This window comes from Sceloporus occidentalis, unplaced genomic scaffold (genome assembly GCF_023333645.1).
Source record: "Sceloporus occidentalis isolate IW3139 unplaced genomic scaffold, rSceOcc1.0.p SCAF_79, whole genome shotgun sequence".
Lineage (NCBI taxonomy): Eukaryota > Metazoa > Chordata > Lepidosauria > Squamata > Phrynosomatidae > Sceloporus > Sceloporus occidentalis.
The window spans coordinates 4,695,550-4,719,701 of NW_028317059.1; the positions used below are offsets into that span (position 1 = coordinate 4,695,550).

At 41.2% G+C, this 24,152-nt stretch overlaps 2 protein-coding genes across 4 annotated transcripts; one reads left to right on the forward strand and one right to left on the reverse strand.

Moving 5' to 3' along the window:
• Positions 1-6,869: 6,869 nt before the first annotated feature.
• On the reverse strand, positions 6,870-10,603 carry LOC149285476 (protein SEC13 homolog). Its single transcript, XM_089495394.1, has 8 exons — positions 10,583-10,603; positions 9,295-9,410; positions 8,928-9,079; positions 8,367-8,500; positions 7,862-7,995; positions 7,574-7,694; positions 7,335-7,481; positions 6,870-6,980 (listed from the first exon to the last, which is right to left on the reverse strand). The coding sequence occupies exons 1-8, from the start codon at positions 10,586-10,588 to the stop codon at positions 6,870-6,872; spliced, it is 921 nt and encodes a 306-aa protein (XP_089351520.1). The 5' UTR covers positions 10,589-10,603.
• A 2,258-nt stretch (positions 10,604-12,861) lies between these two features.
• Positions 12,862-24,071, forward strand: LOC149285477 (cullin-associated NEDD8-dissociated protein 1-like). 3 transcript variants are annotated; one of them, XM_089495313.1, is made up of 14 exons: positions 12,862-12,929; positions 17,467-17,610; positions 17,852-18,006; positions 18,293-18,416; positions 18,830-19,086; positions 19,267-19,510; positions 19,872-20,160; positions 20,612-20,753; positions 20,854-22,347; positions 22,544-22,639; positions 22,765-22,934; positions 23,203-23,367; positions 23,567-23,674; positions 23,844-24,071. In XM_089495313.1, the coding sequence occupies exons 1-14, from the start codon at positions 12,862-12,864 to the stop codon at positions 24,069-24,071; spliced, it is 3,684 nt and encodes a 1,227-aa protein (XP_089351439.1). The 3 variants fall into 3 exon arrangements, with proteins under 3 accessions (XP_089351439.1, XP_089351440.1, XP_089351441.1); XM_089495314.1 differs by having other exon boundaries at positions 19,267-19,506; positions 19,868-20,160; XM_089495315.1 differs by lacking the exons at positions 17,852-18,006; positions 18,293-18,416 and having other exon boundaries at positions 19,267-19,506; positions 19,868-20,160; positions 22,544-22,635; positions 22,833-22,934.
• Positions 24,072-24,152: the final 81 nt, after the last annotated feature.

Consider the following 24,152-nt stretch of genomic DNA (forward strand, 5'->3'; position numbering starts at 1 on the left):
ATAATATTTCAAGAATTTTTTGAATGTGTTGCTTTTAATTTTTCGTTCTCGTTCTTGGTATGCATGGCACAACAAAAAAATAGAATAAAGTTAATGCAGATATGAGCTCGTGGGATTGATATCTCTGTAACTTCTTTATAATAGTGGATCATTCATTGATATATTGTAGCCTGGCTCAAGACATACAATTATTTCTGAAACTAGTGAGCAAAATACATCTGAAGTACATACGTTCCTTCTTTTTCTACCCCTTTATTTTTGTATAATGCTATTTTTTAGTTGTGTTGATCACGTTGAATAATCAATTCAATTATTAAATACAGTCTTCAAGTCTTGGACATTTATCATGTTCCAGATGTAGAGGCAGCAAAGCCATTAGAGTTTCATACTAACTTTTTGCAACAACAAACAGTTCATATGTAGTCCGGAATGGACCCACATTTGAGTATTTAATGGGGCAGTGCTGGGTTGCCCCTCTGGGCTGTTTGCTGACACCCCTGAGGGTCTCGACCCATCGCAGACATTTAACAAAACTATCTCCTCTTTTCTTTATCTTGTTGTCTAGGTGCGAGGTAGCAGTGATAATTCCCTGGGTTATGTCTAATTTAAAATGCTGTTAGAAACTATATAAACAGGCTAATTGTCTGATATTTAGCTTTTCTGCTCCTAGGCACTGTTTTACTGGCAATTACAGAGATATTGAGCCTTTTCTCACAGAGTTCCCAAACATGGCTGTAGGCTTCACCGCCCTTTTGACGTACCCCTCTGCCAGGGAGGCACAAACTGCGATGGCACTTATCCCCTTGGAGAGGCTGATTGTCGAAACGGACGCCCCTTTCTTCTTGCCGAAACAGGTACCGTCAACGCATCGATTTGAAGATAGTATTTTGTAGCTTTATTGATGGGCTGATATGTAGAATTATGCTCCAAAAACAAAGTAACCTACCTTACCAAACTATGTCAAGTTCAAATGGAGCAGAGAGCTGAATTTTCCCCTTTTTTATTTTTATTTTGATATGAACAGCACCAAAATAGGGCACCTTTTTCTAACTGACCTTCTATAAATGATCCAGAAAGCATATGACTGATCAACTCAATCAAGGTTTATAGAACACGTCACAAAGCTTCGCTAGCTTATAGGTGACATAATCAAACCAACAAAAAACTGATAGTATTAAGTCATCTGACCTATATGAATTAAGTGGTTGTTTTTTTTTTATATTTTTCCATCAGGCCCCCAGAAATCTGTGTAAATTTGCACACCCCGGGCATGCTTTGTACACAGTCCAGGAGATCGCTAGACTGAGGAGTATACCCGTGAAAACCGTTCTGGCGACATTGCGCAAAAACACCAACCAGCTTTATAATCTATAAGCGCTTTAATCTCTGAGTTTTGTTCTAAAAGATATTTCCGTTTTCCTGTCCGCTAAAAAAACGTCATCTTGTTTTCAAAAGAGACTCAATATAATATATGTTTATAAATGTTATTTGTTTTCTTATCCAGATTAATGGCTGTTAGCTTTTTGTTTTCTAAAACAATTTTATATCTGGAAGTTCTGTGTTTAAATTGAATTTCTGTTTTATGTTTGGTTTTATATTACAATAATACAAGCAAGTAAAAAAACACCAGCTTCTGTGTAATTTGAATTCATGGTGGGAAATCCATCTGCCCTCTCAATCAGACCATCCCGACCCAGGACTATTTATTCTGGGGCAATAACCTAGTTATTTTATACATCAACCACGGATATTGGGAGAATATTAGGGGTGCCATTTTGAGGTGCAAATCATTTACAAGGAGACACAGTCTTGCCTTTAGACATTTGGTTTATTTCTTAACTCACAGTTAAATGTGTACAAGGGGAGTATTGCGGGAATAAAAAGACCTTCAAGCTATGTGAGGAAAGGGACAGCCAGATTTTGATGATTCGTTGTCACTCCAATTATTCATTTTCTTCTTGTGAATCTAAAATAAACCAGATGAGTTGTAATTCCAGCAAAATTCCCACCTTAACCCCTTTCACCCCAGCTCCTGGCTTCAGTGCATTGATTTGGAAGTGTCTGGATCTGAATGCCAGTTTTGTAATTTAGAACAGCATGTAGCCAATGTGAATGGTCAATGGCCGGAAACTGTCAGTCTATCATATATAAGTAAGAGAATGGACCAAGTCTCCTTGCTCCTTAGGTAGACCACCAAGGTTAGCAGCCCCCAGACACGCAGAAGCTTCTCTGTGCTAACAGTTCATTAAGAGGAGCAGTGATGAGCCCATATTTTTAGGAAATGGGATCATATTGCTGTTAGTAATACTGCAGCCTGAACAATGCATATCTACTTACCCTGAGATGAACTCAGAGATAGGAACCCAAAGAGTATCTCTTGGATAGCAGCCTTCTGCTGCTGGAACTGTTCCCTTGTCATTTTCATGTTAATATCCAGAGGGAATTTAAACTGAAAATGAAAAAGGCGGAATATAACATAAATGCCGAAATGAATGAAATCTGTGGCTGCTCAGCAAAACAGGGCTCTTTATTTCATCTTGGACTAAACGGACTACAAACCCCAATCTCCATGTTTTCCTCAGTCAGCTGATCCACAGGACCTTCCCACAGGTCCTCAGCCTCCCTGCGGCGCACGTTGTTATGGACCAACTTCTTTGGTGGCCTCTTGCCCTGAAACCAGATATGATACCCTTCAGTTATTTTCTGATTATTATTACTATTCAATGTAAAGCAGCGTTACATTAGTATAAAATCACAAATTATCAATTATTTATAAACTATATCAGATGTGAGGAATGTTTTCTAAGAAAGGGTTAAAATAAATAGGAGCTGATAAAACAGGAGCCACGTGTTCTGCCGGCAACATCATCCAGTCAAGAGATGAAGGCAATAGGTTGTCTTCAAAGTTTTGTGGCTCTTCTATTTACCAACACAACATTAACAACACTGAGGAACTGTGAGATATATTGTACCAGGCTTACTTTTCATTAAAACTTAACAGAAAAAATATTTTAGAACGTGAGGGATTTTACCGAGTTCTTCTGCATATCTGCAGGGCTCAGAAAGCTTGATCCGGCCTGAGCATCGTCCGTACAGAGAAGACAGAACAGGACTATCCCACAAATAGTGACTCGGGGGGTCAGCATCTTTAGATCTTTTACTGCTAAATCGGTGTTTGTCTGGAAACTGAAAGATTAGAAAACACAGACCAGCAGAGTATAGCATGTAACATCAGAGGAAAAGAATCCGCCGAAAACTGACATGTATTCCATTCGTTTCAAAGCCGGCGTACGTACACACAACCTTTGAAAAATATTTTTATATCCAGAAAAAAATTTCCACAGGCAACAATTGGTCCTATTGACACCAAAATAAGTCAGACTTTTTTCTAGAAAAACTATTTGTTGCTTATTTTAAAAATATGGCTTCCAATTCCCCATATTTTTTTCTCTATTTAATTCAAATACTCCTTAATCTTCATTCCCATTAAGTTTTTCCATAATATACTCCTGGTTGTTTTATATTTATTGTTTTATTAGCCAAATGCGTAACCTTAGATTTATCTATGTTAATCTGTATCTGCCATTTACCTTTCCAGACCCCATTTCATTAAAACTGAAATACAAGGTTATATGTATCCTTGCCGAGACATAAACACACAATTATAACACAATCACGAATATGACTTACCTTTGGCGCTCACACGATTCAGCGAGTGTAATAAACACAGGGGACTTCTTGCCATATTTATAGGAGATCCAAACAATGTTTGTTATTGAATAATGACAATACAGGATTAGAATTCCTTTTAAATGCCATTCATCTCCTAAGAAACAAATACCTGTTAAAAAATGTAAAGTATAAACTTCTTCTCTTGGTCTTTTGTTGAACGTACACAACACCGGAATGGCTTTTTTGTGTCTGTGACCCCGTGACGTGGTTACCTTGTCATTACTAGCATGTAAATACCGCTTGTATTAATGTTAAATAACTTCCGTGCTTATTTAGTGATAAGACAGGACAGCCAAGAGGTCGTTCTATGCTGTGTACACATATTTCTTTTTATATCTTTGATTTTTTTTTTTTTTGCTGGCATCAGAAACCTAACCCACATCTGTTCAGGGTTCTATAAGTCTACATTACTTAACAGTGTTGTGCAAATTGCTCTCATGTGGCGTCTGTACACCATAACATATATACTGTATCCAGTGGTGGGATTCAGCCGGTTTGCACAAACCGTTTCTTAATTACCCTATTATAGGCAGCACTTTCCCCCCCACTTAAAGTGGTTGCACAACCTATAATTGGGTTTAGAATCCAGATCCCCCCGCGGCACTGCAGGGTACTTGGATCCTCCTTTCCGGCAGCAGTGGGCGTCTGTGCGATGAAGACAACCCCGCTGCTGCCGGCGGCTCCACCCACCCTCCTCACTGAACGGGGCTGGCACCGCCCACGAAGGTCACGCTGGCCAGCTCACTGAATTCTATTTTGGATCAACGGGGACGGCTTCTTAAAACGCCACCCGTCGACTCGAAATAGAAGTGAGTCAGCTGGCGCCGCTCAATAACTTTCGTGGGCGGCACCAGTGCTGTTCAATGACCTTTGTGGGCGGTGCCAGCCCCGTTCAGTGAGGAGGGTGGGTGGAGCCGCCGGCAGCAGCAGCGGGGTTGTCTGCATTGCACAGATGTTTGGCAGCGGGAATCCGACACATCGGGTCTTCGGTCAGGTAAGTTGAAGTAACTGGGGGCATGCTTGGCAGTGGGGGCTGGGACAAAGATGGCTATGGGAGACTGGGGGCAAAGGCAAATTCTGTCCCCAGTTTTCCATAGGCATCTTTGTCACTAAACAGGGGACTACGGGAAGCTATTTAGTGACAAAGATGCCTATGGGAAACTGGGGACAGAGTTAATTAATGGTAATTTAAAGTATGCACTGGTGCTTTTTAGATTGCTTGATATTTTTTTTATGTGATAAATGCAATTGATAAAACATCAAACGAGGCATTATAGATTTTTGAAAAAAAGGTGAAAACCGCATATACCAATTTGAGTCAAATGTACAAAAATGTTTAGTGGCTCTTTGTTTTATTAATTGCATTTGTCACATAAACAATTCACTTACATACTTTGCATACTTTTTCCAGACTTCTATTGAACACTTTAACTGCTTTTCATAGAAGCATCATAGATGTTCTGTGCATATAGGGTAATTTCATCCCCCATTATGCATTGGTGTATATGTGACCACTGACCATATTTTTATCGGTTTACATTTCTGTTTATTGTTACAAAGTGCTGTCTTTTTATTGTAAATAATTACAAATAACTATATTATTGAAATGGTTTAAATGGATCCACCCTGCTTTTTACCGGTAAGACTATTTAACTAAGTCTGACTATTGAATACAGCGGAGTAACGATAGGGGTCAGATAAGTTGTAGCTGCAAACAGCACCTATGTCGAGAAGGGCCAAAATGTTCTGCGCTCCATTAGCTTCTCTCCTGCTTTTCCTATGCCGGTCGTCAACTTGCAAGGGAGGTATCAAAAATATTTAGGGCTTCCTAAATATAAGTGAAATGTATAGGCCAGAGATCACATAATTAACAGCAACATGTAGAGGGATTATCCGCCATGTCTAGACATGATTCAAGCAGCCATATTTATTCAGTACCTTAACAGGGCAGGTTTAATACAGATCACAATCGTTGTAATGGAGTAAGGAAGTTCATATGACTTGGAATGTGAACGCAATATTCATTCCGTTTCAGTTGAAACTTTTATTGAGTCCAAGGAGAATACCATTATAGGGTTAATATCTACAAAGCCAGTTGATTTTGAAAGTCCCTTTGTATGCATATCTGCCATTGGCTACTTACTGATAGGATTCGGAAACCAAACTGCAATTGGTTTTACAAAGATTACCATCTCTGAAGAAAAAGGTTAATGAACAGCATAGGGGGTTATGTATAAAACTTGATTCTGGGGCAAAGTTTTAAAAGCAATCACAATAGCAGCCAATGGAATGCTTCAATCATCGGGCCATCCGAAAGGTTGCTTTGATAGCAAGAACACGTTTCCCACATTGCACCAGAAACACTGCTTTATGCATGACCCCCAATGGCCCATATATACACGCAGGAAACATGCAACAATATCTTAAAAGTTTCCTTATTGATCAATGAATACGGCCCAGCTGACACGCTGCAGGGAAGAGAAGCAAGCTAAAAATGTTCTTTGGTAGATCTTTTGTAAAATTTAAAAAAATAAAGAGTTCAACTTTTCAAGTTTAATATGGTAATTTCACACAAAAAAAGGACTTATGCCCCAAAATACAGATTTTTTTTCTTAAAAAAAGCAATGATTTGTGTGTTATTAGGGCAACAAATACTATTCCATACTAAAAGAAATGCATTGGGATTCATTATCTGGGATCTCTCCTTTAATGTGAAACATTCAGGGGCAGATTAATTTACTTTTAAATTTATTAACTAATTAACACGCAGAAACTTAATCCAGATAACAATTGGCATATTTTTTTGTGCATACACGATTAGCTTAAATTTCCCCCGCTCTTTAACCCTCTTCCTTGTGAAACACATCGTAAACCATTTGTCTAAACTGTTCGCAGACAGGGAACCTTGCGATAGGACACGCCACGGCATGGTTTGTCAAGCTTGCCAGCGGTATCAACAAACGGGAACGTGTTGCGGTCCCTGTTACAATGGGATGCGCTAGCGATCACGAGCAAATAGTCCTTGGCGGATTCACCCTTTCAGTGCCGAAACAACTTGAAAGGAGTTAGGACTTGAACTGGAATTATGAATTTGACATCAGGGTAAGTCCAAATCAGAGTTCATCATAGGGCTTTCATTACTGTTCGTTTTGTTGTCCATCTGTTACAGCAGACACCGCTCCCTGTCCCTTGTTTACGTCGCTGATGCAAGCCCACTGCCCATCCACGGATTCCTTCCACAGGGTCACCTGCAACATGAACAAAAGTTACAGAGGCAGCCATGTCTATTTTTTTTTATTATTTTTAATTCAAACATTCCGGAAACTAGCATTCTTTTACTGATTTTCGTTTGCTTTATGAGCGACTGTTGACAGCACTACCCAGGTTTTTTGTTGGCACACACCCCAACACTCCTAAGGCATTTCCCCCCAGTGACAACAGTTCCCAGATTGAACCATGACGGTGCTAAACTGTCCACACGAACGGCACACTGGTCTGCTGAATTGGCAAACATGCCGCTATTTCAAAGTGGTGGAACCAAGAGCTTCTGCAGAGCATTTCACAAGTCATAGAAAAAAACTCATGCTTATACTTTAACATACCTTGTTATCTCCGCCGGATACAGCCAAGATGTTTGCAGTGATGGACCAGCTCACGTGCCAAACCACGTCGTTGAACTTGTGCAGCAACTTTGGGTTCCAGCAGTTGGTTGTAGGATCGTCGCACGTCCAGATATAAACTCTGCCGTCCTGTAAAGGAAAGAACAAAGCCAAAACACATGAGACCGTGACCTTCGGTCATCACTCCTGACGTGACAGAAAGTAACTCGCTCCATCAATACCTGAGAGCAACTTGCTATGGTGCTAGTTGGTAGACCAATGGAGGGAGCCCAGGCCACATCCCGCACCCAGTCGCTGTGGGCTTCCAGCTTCTGATCCTCCTTCCACTGGCCATCTTCTTCCCTGGATAAGAGAATATATTAGTGACTGTGACTATGAAGTCTGGTACTTATGTGATGATGTAAAATTACAATTTAGATCCCTTGGAGTTAGGAGATGCCTGTGTGCACCAGACAGGTATATAGCAATACCCATTATTGGCCACTCTCTAAATTGGTTTTCAGTCTTACCTCCAGATTTTCACAAGATTGTCACATCCGCCAGAGACAAATTTCTTAATGTAAGTGGGTTTCTGTCCAGATGGTTGATCTATGAGGCTGCCAGGAACCACAGAAGGGGCCCAGCTCACTGCATTACACCCAATCTGAACAAAGAGGATGGACACAATTAGAGAAAGAAAGAAAACCCACTGTAAATGTGTCACATTATGGGGAGGCAATAACATATTCAATCTTCTAACTTGGCAAGTTTAAAAGTGGTACATACCCCCAAATCAAACTGATCACAGTCTGCTCACATACATACCCTAGATGTCTGCCACCCGGGGAATCTACATTTTAGTCTATAAAGACGAACCTAATTACTAACCCAGTGAGTTTGTTAAAACCACAATGAATTATGTCATGGCAGTTCATATAAGATCACAGTAATAATCTATATTAAAAAAAAACTTATCAGATACTTGCCCTTAAAAAAGATCTCAATTTCCAAAGTCACAAAAGCAGAAGGCCTTACCGTGTGGGCATTTGTGATCTTCTTCACCTCCCACGGTCCGTCTCCAGTGTACGTGAGAAGAGAAATGGCACCATCTGAGCTGCCGCAGGCGAGCATCAGCCCGAACTCATGGGGAGCCCAACACACGGAGTTTACTGCGCAGATAGGAAACGGACAACGTTACGGGCTACAAAAAGCTGGAGAATCGTTAAAGCGACGCAACTTCACAAAAAAAAAAATGACGCAACACAAATTTAATTTGGCCTCGCGTCCTTTACTAAAAATGGAATGATTACTTTTTACAAACGGCTGATGTTTGTAATTTCCAAAGTGATAACGCACAGGGAACAAAATCACCAAACAATGAATTCACTCCCAAACCTGTTAGGGTGTATCGCTAAGCATACGAAACGTTATTATCTTTATTAAATTGCTGCATCTCCAGTGCATGCCTAAGAACTACTGCAACTTACATAGAGCAATGCAATGTTTAATATTTTTACTTGTAACCATTACGAGTATTGCTCATGTTTATTTTTCACAAGCCACTTGATGCATTTGATCTGTAACACTGTCAGTTACCAGAAGAGTCGTGGCCGGTGTATTCGTAGGTCTTCTCCCAGGTCCCATTTTCTTCCTTCCAGATCAGCACCTTCCGGTCATAAGAGCAAGAAGCTAGAATGTTGCCATACATCGGATGGGCCCAAGCCACTTGCCATACTGGACCCTCGTGCCTAAAATAGAGGACATGCAAAAATGACGGGCTGTTACAGAAGCTGAAATGCTGTGAAGGGGTTAATTCAGCAGTATTGTACATTGATTTACAGAGTTGAGAAAATGAAATGAAAATATAATTACAGTAACTAAAAACACAGAATTTAAACGTCTGTTAGGGTAGCTTCATGTAACTGTGGGGGCTCCGCGTGATCTCCCAGAGCCCCCCACTCACCCTCTCAGGTCTGCGATCAGGATCTGCCCTCCATTCTTCACATCAAAGATCTTCACCGATCTGTCAGAGGAGCAGGTAGCCAGACGGGTGCCGTAATAATCCATCTGAGCATCGTGCTACAGGCAGAATGCGAGAATATTCAGTGCATTCAACCCACAAGAACTACTCAGACAGAGTTTGGGTTCAGATTTTACAATTTTCCGACTCTCTGCTATGTTTTATAAATTATTTACATACACGTTTTAAGACTTCGGGGTATTGTAACTGTTCATAAGGTTTTAGCATTTAACCTCAGAACGGCTCTGAGACTCACTGATTACAGACAACGTTTAATACCCATTGACTTACACTACTGCTCAAAAGTTTGGGGTCATAATTTACCACAATTAGCCTTTTAAACTTAAACTTGGATTAACGAATGCAACGTGCCATTGGAACCCAGGAGTAATGGGAGTGATAAAGGGCCATTGGAACCCAGGAGTGATGGGAGTGGTAAATGGCCATTTGAACCCAGGAGTGATAAAGGGCCATTGGAACCCAGGAGTGATGGGAGTGATAAAGGGCCATTGGAACCCAGGAGTGATGGGAGTGATAAGGGGCCATTGGAACCCAGGAGTGATGGGAGTGATAAGGGGCCATTGGAACCCAGGAGTGATGGGAGTGATAAGGGGCCATTGGAACCCAGGAGTGATGGGAGTGATAAGGGGCCATTGGAACCCAGGAGTGATGGGAGTGATAAGGGGCCATTGGAACCCAGGAGTGATGGGAGTGATAAAGGGCCTCTGTACTCCTATGAAGATATTCCATTAAAAATCAACCCTTTCCAGCTACAATAGTCATTTACAACATTAACCCCGTCTGTACTGTATTTCTGATCCATTTCCTGTTATTTTAATGGAAAAATTTGCTTTGAAAAACAAGGACGTTACTAAGGGACCCCGAACTTTTAAGCGGCTGTGTATATGAGAGCGTGAACTAACTTGTTGCAATAAAGGTGGAAGTTCACTCGGGTACACAAATACACAATGAGGCTTTCAACGGTGTTTACTCTGACCGCAGCTGTGTTCACACCGAGCTATCCTGTGCCTTAGTTTAGTTTTAACACAGACCTAAAAAGTATCAGAATCGCATGAAGTTTTTACTGAACACTCGTTACTCAAGAGGCAAGCGCGGAATGTACTAACCGTAAAGTCCTTAAGCAAAAGGAAAATGTGTTACTATCGCAGCTGAAAGCATGAACGGCGATATGTAAATAATAACCGAGAGAGAAAGGTAATTAAACACTTACAATCATATCCTCGTGGGAGGTGTCCACGGTGTTTATTACAGAAACCTGCGATAACGAAAGAACAATCAGTTATCTAGGAACTTTTTTAAAAAAAGTTTGCACTTTGACATTAACGTGTGAGTCTGATGCGCATGTACACACACACACACACACACACACACCTCAATGAACAAGTCTAACTCCGCCCAGCAAGGTTACTTTAAATAGAATCATCAAACATGACAACAGATAAGACCCATTCAGCACATCTTGTCTGCCCATTATTCCTGCTGTAAAGACTCAGAACTTAATCAGTCCTTGGTCTCATCTTAGATTCAGAAGCCTTATGTCTATCCCATGCATGTTTACATTCCCTCACTTTATTAGCCTCTACCACCTCTGACGGGAAGCTGTTCCACTTATCTACAGTCTGTGTAAAGGGCCTCGTTACCCAGGCACCCTGGTGGTTATATGTGAAATCACAAGTAAAACTAAAGAAGATGGGGAGGAAAATAATTCACTCAGTTGCCCCAAATCCTAAAACCAGAGGGGTGGGAACTGCCCCTGGCTAGCACTCTCCTGGTAGTTCCGATCCCGCACTCATTCAGTCAGTCGGTCACTCCCTTATACAAGGCATGATTAATGTCTCTCCAGAGTCCGGCGGTATTTACCATGGTGGCGGATCTCGCTGCAGCTCTCCTTGTCACTTGAAGTCCTCGTTTCACAAATCAGCCCCACCGCAGGCCCGATCTGGCGCTCCCGTCTACGGGTCTCAGACGTGGCAGCTCCCGGCGGCTTCCAACAAGTTCTCGGCAACTAGCACTTCCCGTGGTGCAGCACTGCTTCCGGTCCGGGTGGAAGCTTTACTGGTGAAATAACAGTTCCGTTTCCTCCCAGCCCGTGTTATTGGATTTATTATACATTTTACGGGCTGATAATGAAGACTTTATACAATACAAATACATTATTCATATATATATATATATATATATATATATATATATATATATGTGTCAAAAAGTAACAAAACATGGTTTTGCGGTCAATTAAAGTAATTTGAGATTAAATCGGACGCGCTGGAATAAATCCTGTACTTCAGATTGTGTTATTTATGTGCCCTGTAAAGACATTACCAAATAGGTGAAAACACGCGCATTCTCACCAATATTACTGCCTGCTGTTTGGCAGCTCTAGATTTGGGAAGGTTGCTTGTTTGGTATCCTGGAATAATGCAGACGGGGCATCGGGCACACTGGGCACAGGTCCCCGATGGCCGGCAGGGTTGCATTCTTACATTTTCTGCCGCTTCGGCAGCAGACTGGGTCCTTCGGTTTGCTGTCGTCGGCTGGATACCCACTGCTGCGCTGCGGTGTGGCTGTGTGTATCCAGCTGGCGGCTACCCATTCATCATCTGGTGGCCGCTGGCCTTTAAGTGCCAGGGCCGACTAGTCATCCCCGATCCGGCTCTTAAATAAGGTTGGTGAACATCATATAACCGCTCACTGGGTCTCACTGTAATTTTACTATGGTAGCCGCCACAATGAAACTGAATATTATTTATGTTGCTCGACACACTTAAGGCTTGCCCACAACCCATAATATTTGTGTTATTATATGTCTTAGACATATACAATTACAAGGCAATGCTGCCAGTCGTGAATCTCCCGGGACCATGCCGGGAGATTCAGGACTGTTGGCAGGTATGCAACCATTTAAAAAAATAAATCTCAATTTAATAATGGTCTGCAAAAAATGAGGTTTTAACACAGGCCTCTTATTTTAAGAGTTAAGTTTAAATCAAAATAGACCAAGGTGCTTTAAAATCAGCCGTTTCTCAGCAACCGTATTTCTTTATCTCGAAGAAGGTGAAACAAAATAAAAATAAACATTGACGCAAACAAAATGCCAAAAAAAATGCATTTTAATTCAAAAGAATATATTCTCCTGGAACAACATTATCTGGGATGAGTTTGAGGGTAATCCCTCTGTATCTTTTTGGGGCTGAAATGGTTGCATTTGGAGAGGGTCGCTGTCTGTTATGTGTGTTTTAGACGCTGGTGCTTTGTCATCCATCGTGATCTGTGTTCCCTGCAGTACGAGGCGATGGCCAACAGATGTCCTTCCTGGGCGACGGGCTATTTATATCCTTGTGACAGCCGGCTCGGTTTTCCAGTGACTTCCAAAGAGGGGACAGTGATCAAGTCTCCCCCTCGCATGCCAGTCCCGTCGCCATATTCCCCCTGTCTGGGGCAGAGGCGCCTTACCTGCTTCCCCGGAATCTCTTCGGATCAGCTGTCACCATGAGCAGCGCCACCTACCACATCTCCAGCCTGCTGGAGAAGATGACGTCCAGCGACAAGGATTTCAGGTGGGAAGGTCACTCTCTATAGGACTGACACTTATTTGTATCAATAGTTGGGTTCAAAGACATGGCTTTACAAAACGCTCCGTGCATAAAGCTCCAAGGTTATAACTTTATGCTGAGTGGTTATGTTCTTTTTTTAACTTTCGACCCTTTGGGTGCAAGAAAGAGGAATGAGAAATTTCACCGCGACTCATCTGGCTCTCCAAAGGTGTTACAGCGCGAGGTTCGGAAAGCATAACCCTTCTGTTCATACGTTGCGTGTTCCTGAAATAATGCTCTCTCTGCTCGCTCCTGGCATGTGTTAGCGTGTCTATTTATAAATATATGTCTTCGACTTAGGTATGCATGTTAAAATTCATGTAAAAATGGGGGCCCCATAGGGTTCTTCTCTGTGCTGTAAGTATACCCGGGTACCCTTAGCCATGTAGCGGCTGAAGTCATGCCTGCGATTCTAAGAAAAATGTTCCCCCAGACTAGGACTCCCTTCGGCTCGGGTAAAGTTACCGCTTATCAATATATACGTTAACTGCGACCCAGGAACCTGTCGTCTCCTCATCATTAAAGCCGGGCACTACATCTCATGCCATACATGTTTCCTGATACATATGATGAGCATGAAGAAATAATAATAAAAGAACTATGCAAATGCATGGATGACTGAGCCCTACTTTCAGAAGGAACTACTTTGATTTGGCTATTCATGATGTGTAGTGAAATCAATTAACTGCAACTCAACAAATCAAAGTTTGATGAGATGATTGGGTGATACGATTTTTTTCTTCAGAAATACGTCACTCTTTCTCCATCATATATACGAGACACTAAACATATATTGGAAATTGTGAAAGAGATAAAGTGGTCATCTAACTATATATGGGCCACTATTGACGTTACATCCTTATATACAGCAATACCGCATGAAAAAGGAATACAAACAATTGAAAAGGTATTAAGAAAAGATGAGAAGATGGATCCTCTACAACGGGAATTTATTTTAAAGTGTATTCATTTCATTCTTACGCACAATTATTTTTGGTTCGAAGCTAAATTTTTCTTACAACTGTGTGGTACAGCCATGGGGACCAGATTCGCTCCCAGCTATGCCAACTTGTATGTGGCAGATTGGGAATTAGAACATATTTGGTCCCATAACCCTTTTTATGCGAATCTGGTCCTCTGGCGTAGATATATCGACGATATTTTAATTATTTGGAATGGTCCTTTAGAACAACTAAATTCTTTTATAACGTATGTTAATCATAATAATTATAATCTACAATTTACTTCCTGCATACACAAAGAAGAAATTAATTTCTTAGATCTGACTCTATATACAAAAGGAGAAGAAATTCACACGAAGACCTATTTTAAACCAACGGATAGAAACAGCTACATCAATTTCTCAAGCTGTCATTATCCAAGTTGGTTAAGAAATATCCCAAGGGGACAGATCGGCCGGATTCGCCGAAATTGCACGGAAGAAAATGAATTCATAGCCCAAAGTCAGAAGCTGATATCTAAATTTGAAGACAAAAATTACCCACAGGACTTATTACAAGAGAGCTTTAAATCCATTAAAGAAAAAAAGAGAGAAGAATTTCTGAAGAACCCACAATATCCTAAGAAGAAGTTTGAGTTCGCCTTTTGTACAAGATACAATGATAAGGCATTTGAAATTAAAAGAGCCGTTAAAAAATGTTGGCCTATTTTAAAACAAGATCATGTTTTAAAAGAATTTTTACCAGAAAATCCTAATATTATTTATAAAAAAAGAGATAACTTAAAGACAATCTTGGCACCTAGCGCACTACCTGAGATTGAAAAGAAAAACCCAAATTTTCTTTCAGTAAAAACTCCAGGATATCACAAATGTGGAAGATGCAAATTATGCAAGACGTGCAGTGTACAAGAGAAAAAGAATACAGAGTTTAGATGCACTAACACGGGGAAGGAATATAAAATTAAACATTTCATTAACTGTAACACCACCAATGTAGTATACATGCTGGAATGTAACTGTGGTGCCCAGTATATAGGGCGAACCTCGAGGAAATTAAAAATCAGAGCCCTTGAACATATAGGAGGCATTAGAAATAATAACCCCAAACATAGTGTACCTAGACACGCAAATACCTGTAAGTCTTTTTCCCTCGAAAGCTTTAAAATTATAGGGATAGATATTGTTACTCCTCATTGGCGTGGAGGTAACATTAAAGAGACACTCGCTAAACGAGAAACTGAGTGGATATACAAGTTCCAGACACACAAAAAAGGGGGACTAAACATGGAACTTGACATTTTAGCTTTCATGGATTAGTTTCTCTTTCTACCATAATTTATTATAATTTTATTTTTATAATTTACTATAATTCACTATAGATTTTTTAATATAACATAATATATTATATACTTTTAATAATATAATATAATATATATTTTTATTATTTATTTTATATATATAACAAGTAATAAATAGTTTTTAAGTGTGTTCTGACCTGGTATCTTCTTAAATACAGTTTTATATTTTTTTTTTTTTTTTTTTTTTTTTTTATATACATGAACTAATATTTAATTTACTAATTTACTAATAATACAGATGAATATGAATGTAATATGAATATTTAAACCAAAATATTTTATACATATTTTAAAAATTCATTTTTACTTTTAAAAATTCACTTTTAAAAATTCATTTTTATATTAATAATATTATTATAATCTATTTGAATATATATATTTTTATGTCTCTGGTGGAGATATTCCTTTTATAGATTTAAAAACCTAATCCCTCGATTTTTTATATAATCATCTCTATGGATCTCTGGATTCTAATATTAATATGTTGAGACACACGTATAGTTGTCTATTTAAAAGGTAAAGTTAATCTATATTCTTAGGATTCTTATCCCTCATAATATTCATCAATACCTAGTGGGTTTATTCACCACTTTTATGCATCATCACTATACTTATTAATATTAAATAGGTTATCACAGGTCACCACTAGACACCTAATGTTTGTTTCTAGATTTAATCTTTATTAGAATAGATAGAGATTTTACACACATTACACTTTATCACATAAAATGAGTATTATATACACAGATATTTATATAGACACTCAGTATAAAGACACATAATAAATATCGCATACTCAGTTAAAAAGATATATATTGAATAAATAGACACTTTTAATATTGTCATTTATTCATTCACACTGTTTCTATTTTTTTTCACTTTATATAATTTCTTTGGTGGATGGGTTTCTTCTCTTACGTTTTTTTCTCCGTTGTCCCGTCGTCTAATTCCGATGATATGGACGCCATAAGCGCCCTTACTTACCTGCTGAATTGATTTTAACTGTATACATTTTCTAACTTTACCCTTGAGAGGATCGTGTTACTTTAAATCCAGCCGCTTGCTTGGAACTTTGAATCGCCCATCTTTATTTATATGGAAGATGGACAGACACACGGCAGTAAAACGGAGGACAAAGAACATTCAAAACAGTGCGAGATGACGCACAAAAAACAACAATAAATGAACATACACGAAGGATGAGAGATATATAGCAACAAAAGGGAAAACGGAAGATGTAGAACACCCGCGACAATGCGTATTGACGCACAAAAGATCGAAAAACAACAAAAGTAAATAGACGACGTGATGACGAAAACGGACAACGTGAGATGACGTATATGCGGAAGTAACTGTATATAAAAACACACCAACGGGATAAGATCATTTATTTCATAGATTATACTTCTACTGAAGAAGCCAAGTCGGCGAAACGCGTTTAGAAGTACATCTTGTGGACTACTCTACATTCATTAACCGGTGGACTCTTCACTGACACTCTTCAAGCACTTTATGTGCCCGAATTAAATGTGAGTGTATTTCCTGCCGGCTATTTCTATATCCTCTCGGATACTACACTATTTTAAAGTTTACTTTTTAGAATTTATAAAGAATATTAAAGAAGTTTACACTCTACATAGATGGGTCTGAATTATCCATTTCTTTTGTGAGTGCAATATTTACTTCATATACTTTATTAGTTTTACACTTTACACCATTGGTTTTTTGTTTTTTTCCTTATATGTATCTGCGCCCCATTATTGTTTGGTTCGAGCGGCTGAAGTCATGCCTGCGATTCTAAGAAAAATGTTCCCCCAGACTAGGACTCCCTTCGGCTCGGGTAAAGTTACCGCTTATCAATATATACGTTAACTGCGACCCAGGAACCTGTCGTCTCCTCATCATTAAAGCCGGGCACTACATCTCATGCCATACATGTTTCCTGATACATATGATGAGCATGAAGAAATAATAATAAAAGAACTATGCAAATGCATGGATGACTGAGCCCTACTTTCAGAAGGAACTACTTTGATTTGGCTATTCATGATGTGTAGTGAAATCAATTAACTGCAACTCAACAAATCAAAGTTTGATGAGATGATTGGGTGATACGTTGTGTTAAGGGACGTTAAAATGTATGATCAATTGGCTAAGGATGTCCCTTGCTTATTTTGTAAAGGTTCATGGCCACCAACGACCTGATGGTCGAACTGCAGAAGGATTCCATCAAGTTGGACGAAGACAGTGAAAAGAAAGTGGTGAAGATGCTGCTGAAGTTGCTGGAGGATAAGAATGGAGAGGTGCAGAATCTGGCCGTGAAGTGGTGAGTCTGCAGATTTAGGTCTTAAGCACCTTTTTAAAGTAGGAATCTAGTATCTTACCCACCCTCTGTTTTTATCCAAGAGATGTATCTTCCTGCTCTTCATCCCCATTACTTTCATCCTCATACCTCTGCTTTCATCCTGCAGCTTCTACTGTCCCGGGAAACTGTATTCCTCCATTTGAAACCTGTTCTTTGGCTACATTTCTTTTTTTTCCCATTTCACACATTTATGTGATTCCAGCCTCGGCCCCTTGGTGGGGAAAGTCAAGGAGTACCAGGTTGAGACTATTGTGGACACATTATGCAGTAATATGTTATCAGACAAGGAGCAGCTGAGAGATATTTGCAGCATTGGATTAAAAACGGTAATCTCTGAGCTTCCAGCAGCTGGTGCAGGTGAGAAACAGAAAAAGGAACAGCAGGCATATGCAACCACAGTTAACGCATGAAAAAAGGGTGCATCTGTCTAAAAATAAGTTGGTATCAGACATACTCAAGGTATAAGGCATTGGGCAGGTAGCAAATGGGTCATCTTTTAAACTAGCATGAAGCAGGAGATGAGAGTCCAGCATCAGATATTAGCATGGACAGACACATTCTGAACTCAGCTTCGAATTTGTTTTACGGATAAAGAAAATATTATATACTTTAATATACATTATTATTACATTGTTGCTTGTAGGTACATCATTAGCAGCCAACGTGTGCAGGAAGATCACGGGACAACTGACCGGAGCTATAGGGAAGAGGGACGATGCAGCTGTGCAGTTGGAGGCTCTCGACATCCTTTCTGACATGCTGGGGAGGTGAGCTTCAGCTTTCTATCCAAGTGACCTCTACATGCTGCATTCACTGATTTACATCACTGAGAAACCCTGTGCTTAATTGACCTTTTTACAGGTGGAGTGATAAGGGTAGGTTGTTATGTTTAGCATTATTCACTACCCTTAATAAACCCTTGTGTCATTTATGTAACTGTCTACCCCACCACACAAGGGGTAATTGAGCAGAAGAGGCACTTGTTGGTCTTAGGGTTCCTTACCTTCGGGGTACTGTAATATGGAAGTGTTGAGTGACTTCAGAACTTGTTTATTTTGTTTTCAATTACTCTGAAACTCTGCGATTTTAAACTAGCTTTTGTTTTTTAACTCCTGTGAAACACCATATGGCCCTTTGGATTTTGATCAATAAATCGTCTTTGTTACTCTGTTGCTATCAGGTTAGGAGGAGCACTTTTCACTTTCCATCCTTCCATCCTGAACTGCCTTCTGCCCCAGCTTACCAGCCCTCGACTGGCTGTGAGGAAGAGAGCGGTTCTGGCCTTGGGGCATCTGGTGCAAACCTGCAACGGGAACTTATTTACTGAGCTTATGGAGCATCTTGTGGCAGAGCTGAGGAAGAATGAGTCCACATCCACCACTAGGACCTACATCCAATGTGTTGCAACTGTTAGCTGGCAGGCAGGCCACAGGCTAGGTAAGAGCCCAGTCCAGAATTGGTAAGAAAAAGATCATAGACATGACAAATTTATTTATTTGGGTTCATGTGTTGTGATTTTGTAATTGTTACATTTTTCTCTTTTTTTTATCCCTCCCACTGCCCCCTTTTCTTTTAAATACCCCTTCTGATGTCCTTACCTCATCTCGCCCACGTCAGGTCCACACTTGGAGAGGGTTGTGCCTCTGGTAGTGGGGTTCTGTAAGGTGGAGGATGATGAGTTGCAGGAACAATGCTTCCAGGCTTTGGATGCTTTCATTAGGCGTTGTCCAAAAGAGATCTCTGGACATATCCCCACCGTGATGGAGCTGTGCCTGAAGTACATCGCATACGACCCCAACTATAACTATGACAGTGAGGAGGAGGACGTTATGGAAACAGAGAGTGAGGAAGAGCAAGGTTTGTAAAATGACGTACAAGTGGTACTAATCCTTACCCCTAAACTGTAAACAAAAATGAATTCCTTTAGCTCTAAGTAAGTCAAAAACAAATTTACAACCCAACTGCCAAACCATATACAATGCCCTCCACTAATATTGGCACCCTTGGTAAATATGAGCAAAAAATGCTGTGAAAAAATGCCTTCTGTAGCTCGTAGGAAAGCAGACCATGATCACCAATGGTAGATGAGTGCAGTGTAACACAGTGGCAAAAGCTGAAAGGTGCTATGGGATTGGCTTCAAGGTGACGTACAGTCTATACTCTTTCATGTGTTTGGATCACTCTGGCCTAGGGACTAATGTCTCTGTGTCTCTGACAGAGAGCGATGATGAGTACAGTGATGACGACGACATGAGTTGGAAGGTGAGGCGCTCTGCGGCCAAGTGTCTGGAGTCTCTGATCAGCGCCAGACCGGATCTATTGGCTGAATTTTACAAGACAGCAGCCCCTGTGATTATCTTGCGTTTCAAGGAGCGTGAAGAGAACGTCAAGGCGGATATCTTCTCAGCTTACATTGCCCTGCTGAGGCAGACACGCTCTGCTCAGAGCTGGAGGCTGCGTGCCGACACTGGAGGGAAAGAAGATGTTCCGCTTGCTACTTTGCAGAACCAGGTGAGTCCAGGCGAGAGTCTCCATTACTGGCCTTGCACTCTCTTACTCAGATGGAACTTTGCCTGTAAACTCCAAGCCTTCTGGAATCACTGTTTTGTCAACAATTGACCTAGAAGAAGTCAAAAGATATAACTATCGTTCCCTGTACATTATATCCACTGCCTGTCGGACATTGATATCAGACTTTATTGTCTGAGTAATGATTTGCATACACCTATTCAGTGTGCACTTATTATTGGTAATGCTGGAGTGGTTCATTTACTCCCCTTCATACCCACTAATATCAGTCAGACCATAGCGTGCTTGGTAATTTTGCAGATGCAGAAGTCCTTCTGTCTTTGTATACATTGTTATGACCCTTTTTTAGGCTTTTCTTTACAGAACATATGATTTTGCCGTGGTGTCTCTGTATTCCTTCCTGCATGTAATGTCTTATTTGATGTTTCCGCAGGTTCCTTCTGTAATGAAGTCTCTGCACAAACTCTTCAGAGACAAGAGTGTAAAGTCTCGTCAGGGTTGCTTTGCTGTGCTCACAGAGTTAACCATGACTCTCCCAGGATGCCTTTCTCAGCATATACCGGAGCTTGTTCCAGGTACGGTATCAGTTTTCTCCATCTCCATTGTTAGCAATTTTTCAATGAAATCAAACATAACAAAATAACAATTTTTGTTTGTCCTATTTTTTGCCACCAGGGTTGGTTTTCTCGCTTACAGATAAGTCCAGCAGCTCCAATATGCGTCTTGACACGTTGAGCTTCCTTCACGTTGTGCTCAGCAGTCTTCCTTCTGAATGTTTCCATCCCCATCTACCTGCCATTGTCCCCACAGTAGTTACCTGCATTTCTGACCCCTTCTACAAGATCACTTCAGAAGCTCTTCTGGTGGCCCAGCAGCTGGTTAGGGTTATTTGGCCACTGGACAAGATTCAAGTCTCAAAACCCTCACCATATACAAGAGAGCTGTTTAATGCTACCTCAAAGAGGCTTCAGGCGACAGACATCGATCAGGAAGTAAAGGAACGAGCTCTGTCCTGTATGGGCCACTTAATTTGTCATCTTGGGGACCATTTGGGTAGTGACCTGCAGCCTACCCTCCATCTCATTCTGGAGCGTCTCCGTAACGAGATCACTCGTCTCGCTGCAGTTAAAGTGCTTATTCTTATTGCAGGTTCTCCGTTAAAGATTGACTTGCGCCCATTGTTGAAGGAAGCGTTGCCCATTCTGTCCTCTTTCCTGCGTAAGAACCAGCGAGCTCTTAAACTGGGGACTCTCTCTGCCCTTGGGGTGCTAGTCAAGAATTACAGTGACTGCCTAAAGCCTCCTATGGTGGATCCTTTGTTAGGAGAGTTGCCTTCCCTGCTGGCTGAATCAGACATGCACGTGTCGCAAGTCACTGTGGACTTTCTCACCACCCTGGTGACTTCACATCCAGCTGCTCTTCATAAACTGGCTTCTCAAATTCTACCCCAGCTTTTCCACTTGGTGCACTCTCCTCTCCTGCAGGGGGGTGCGCTCACATCCATACTCTATTTTTTGCGTACGGTCGTCACAAGCCGCACACCTCATCTGGGCTACACAGAACTCCTTAAGCAACTGACTGGACCCATCTACACCTCAGGGTCCACTCTACACAAGCAGGCCTTCCACTCGGTGGCAAAATGTGTGGCCGTTCTGGCAAGTGCCTGCCCCAAAGAGTCTGCTGCTTCCATTAATCAGTTTATACAAGATGCAAAGAGCCCCAGAGTAGGCGACCCAATAAAAGTTCTGTCTTTCCTGGCGTTGGCCGAGATTGGGCGTGAGTGCAGTCTGGGAGCCCAGCAGCGGGAGTTGAAAAGCGTCATCCTGGAGGCATTTGCTTCCCCCAGTGACGAGGTGAAGTCTGCAGCCTCTTATGCTTTGGGCAATGCTAGTGTCGGAAGCCCGGCAGACTTCCTCCCATTCATGCTGCATGAAATTGGGGGGCAACTTCGAAAACAGTACCTCCTGCTGCACTCACTCAAGGAAGCCCTGACCTCACTCCCTTGTGAGGAACTCAGGCCGTATCAGGAAGACGTGTGGAAACTTTTGCTCCAGTACTGCGAAGCTGCCGAGGAAGGCACTAGAAACGTGGTGGCAGAGTGTTTGGGCAAGCTGATTCTTGTGAATCCAGACCAGCTTCTGCGCAGGCTGTGCAAACAGCTGGATTCAGGTAATTCACCCAAACAGAAAATTGCAATTGAGAAAGAGCCTTAATCAGACTGCTTGAATAAACACAAATTCAACCCAGCCTTACACATATAAACTGGAAAAAGCAGCATTTCTGAGTAGGTAACTGCACAGATTTAGGCGGTTGCCCTGTGTCTGGTATGTCTTGATATAATTACCTGTTCTCTTTGTAATTTAAGATTCTCCTCAGACCCGAAGCACTGTGATAACAGCCTTTAAATTCACAATCTCTGACCAGCCAGCTCCTATTGACCCTCTGCTACAGAACTGCATAGGTGAGCCTTGCCTAATAGATTGCCATATTGGTGTATATTGCCATTTCTTGATGTTTAATTAAAAAAACTGCTTTGTTTATGTAGTGAACATGTCATGATTTTGGTCGTATCGATCTTGCACACAGGTGATTTCTTGAAATGCCTCAAGGACCCAGAGCCCAATGTGCGGCGTGTGACCTTGGTCATGTTTAACTCTGCGGCTCACAATAAACCATCGCTGGTCAGGAACTTACTGGGCAAGGTCCTGCCTCCCCTCTATAACGAGACCAGAATCAGACGTGAGCTGATACGGGAGGTGAGGAATCTATAATATTCAGGGATTGGGGATAAATGGGGGCATAATCAGAAACTCAAGTCTTGGAGGTATTGGGCTTCAGGTAGTGGGATGCCATCCAAGATGTCATTTCAGACATTTCTGCATTTTTGTGTGTTAAATTCAGCTATAATGTTATTCTTGTGTGTATATAGAAAAGGAGCTGTGCTAATCTTGTGTAATAACCATCATGTGTTCAGCTATAAGATATGAGCTTTAATAACATATTGGGTTTTTTTCTGGCATGAAGGTGGAGATGGGTCCCTTTAAGCACACGGTAGATGATGGTCTTGACGTCCGGAAGGCAGCATTTGAGTGCATGTACACACTGCTGGAAAGCTGCCTCGACCAGCTGGACATCTATGAGTATTTAAGTCATGTGGAAGACGGGCTAAAAGATCATTACGACATAAGGGTAATAGTTTTATCTTTAGTGTTTAGAATGCGATGTATGGCAACAGTTATGTTAATCGAACTAATACTGAAATCCCGCAGTATTTCATCAGTGCTTGTGACTATCGTGTCTCTGAGAACTTAAATGATGATTCGTGGGCCCGATCTTTCAAGCTGGAATATTGGCTACATCACATGTCAGACATCTCCTTCTCTTGCAGATGCTCACCTTCATTATCCTCAGCCGCCTCTCCGTCTTGTGTCCCAGCGCAGTGCTCCGGAGCTTAGACCAGCTAATTGAGCCTCTTAGGGCTACATGTACCACAAAGGTAGGTCCTGCACCCTCTGATGACAGAGAAGGTACTAAACCTGACAGGTTAGTTACTAACTGGCCAAACTGTATCTACTTGTTTTTCCGAACGTCAGTTGCACCATCAACGTACACGTTTGGTCTGTGACTACTAAGCAAACTAATACTCCATGTAATTCACCTTTTAGGTGAAGGCTGGGTCTGTAAAACAGGAGTTTGAGAAGCAGGATGAACTCAAGAGATCAGCCATGAGGACCATCACCGCTCTGCTCACTATCCCAGAGGTTGAGAACAGCCGGAGTATGGCTGAGTTTCTGGCCCAAATTAGATCCAACCCTGAATTGTCCTCTCTGTTTGAGAACATCCAGAAAGACTCTGTGACAACGTGCACCACAGAGGCCATGGACATAAGCTAAGGACCCGCATTGTCCTTAACCAGTGAACTCGACAGATCTCCCTTCAAACTTGGATACATAATTTAGAAGATGCCTGCTTTC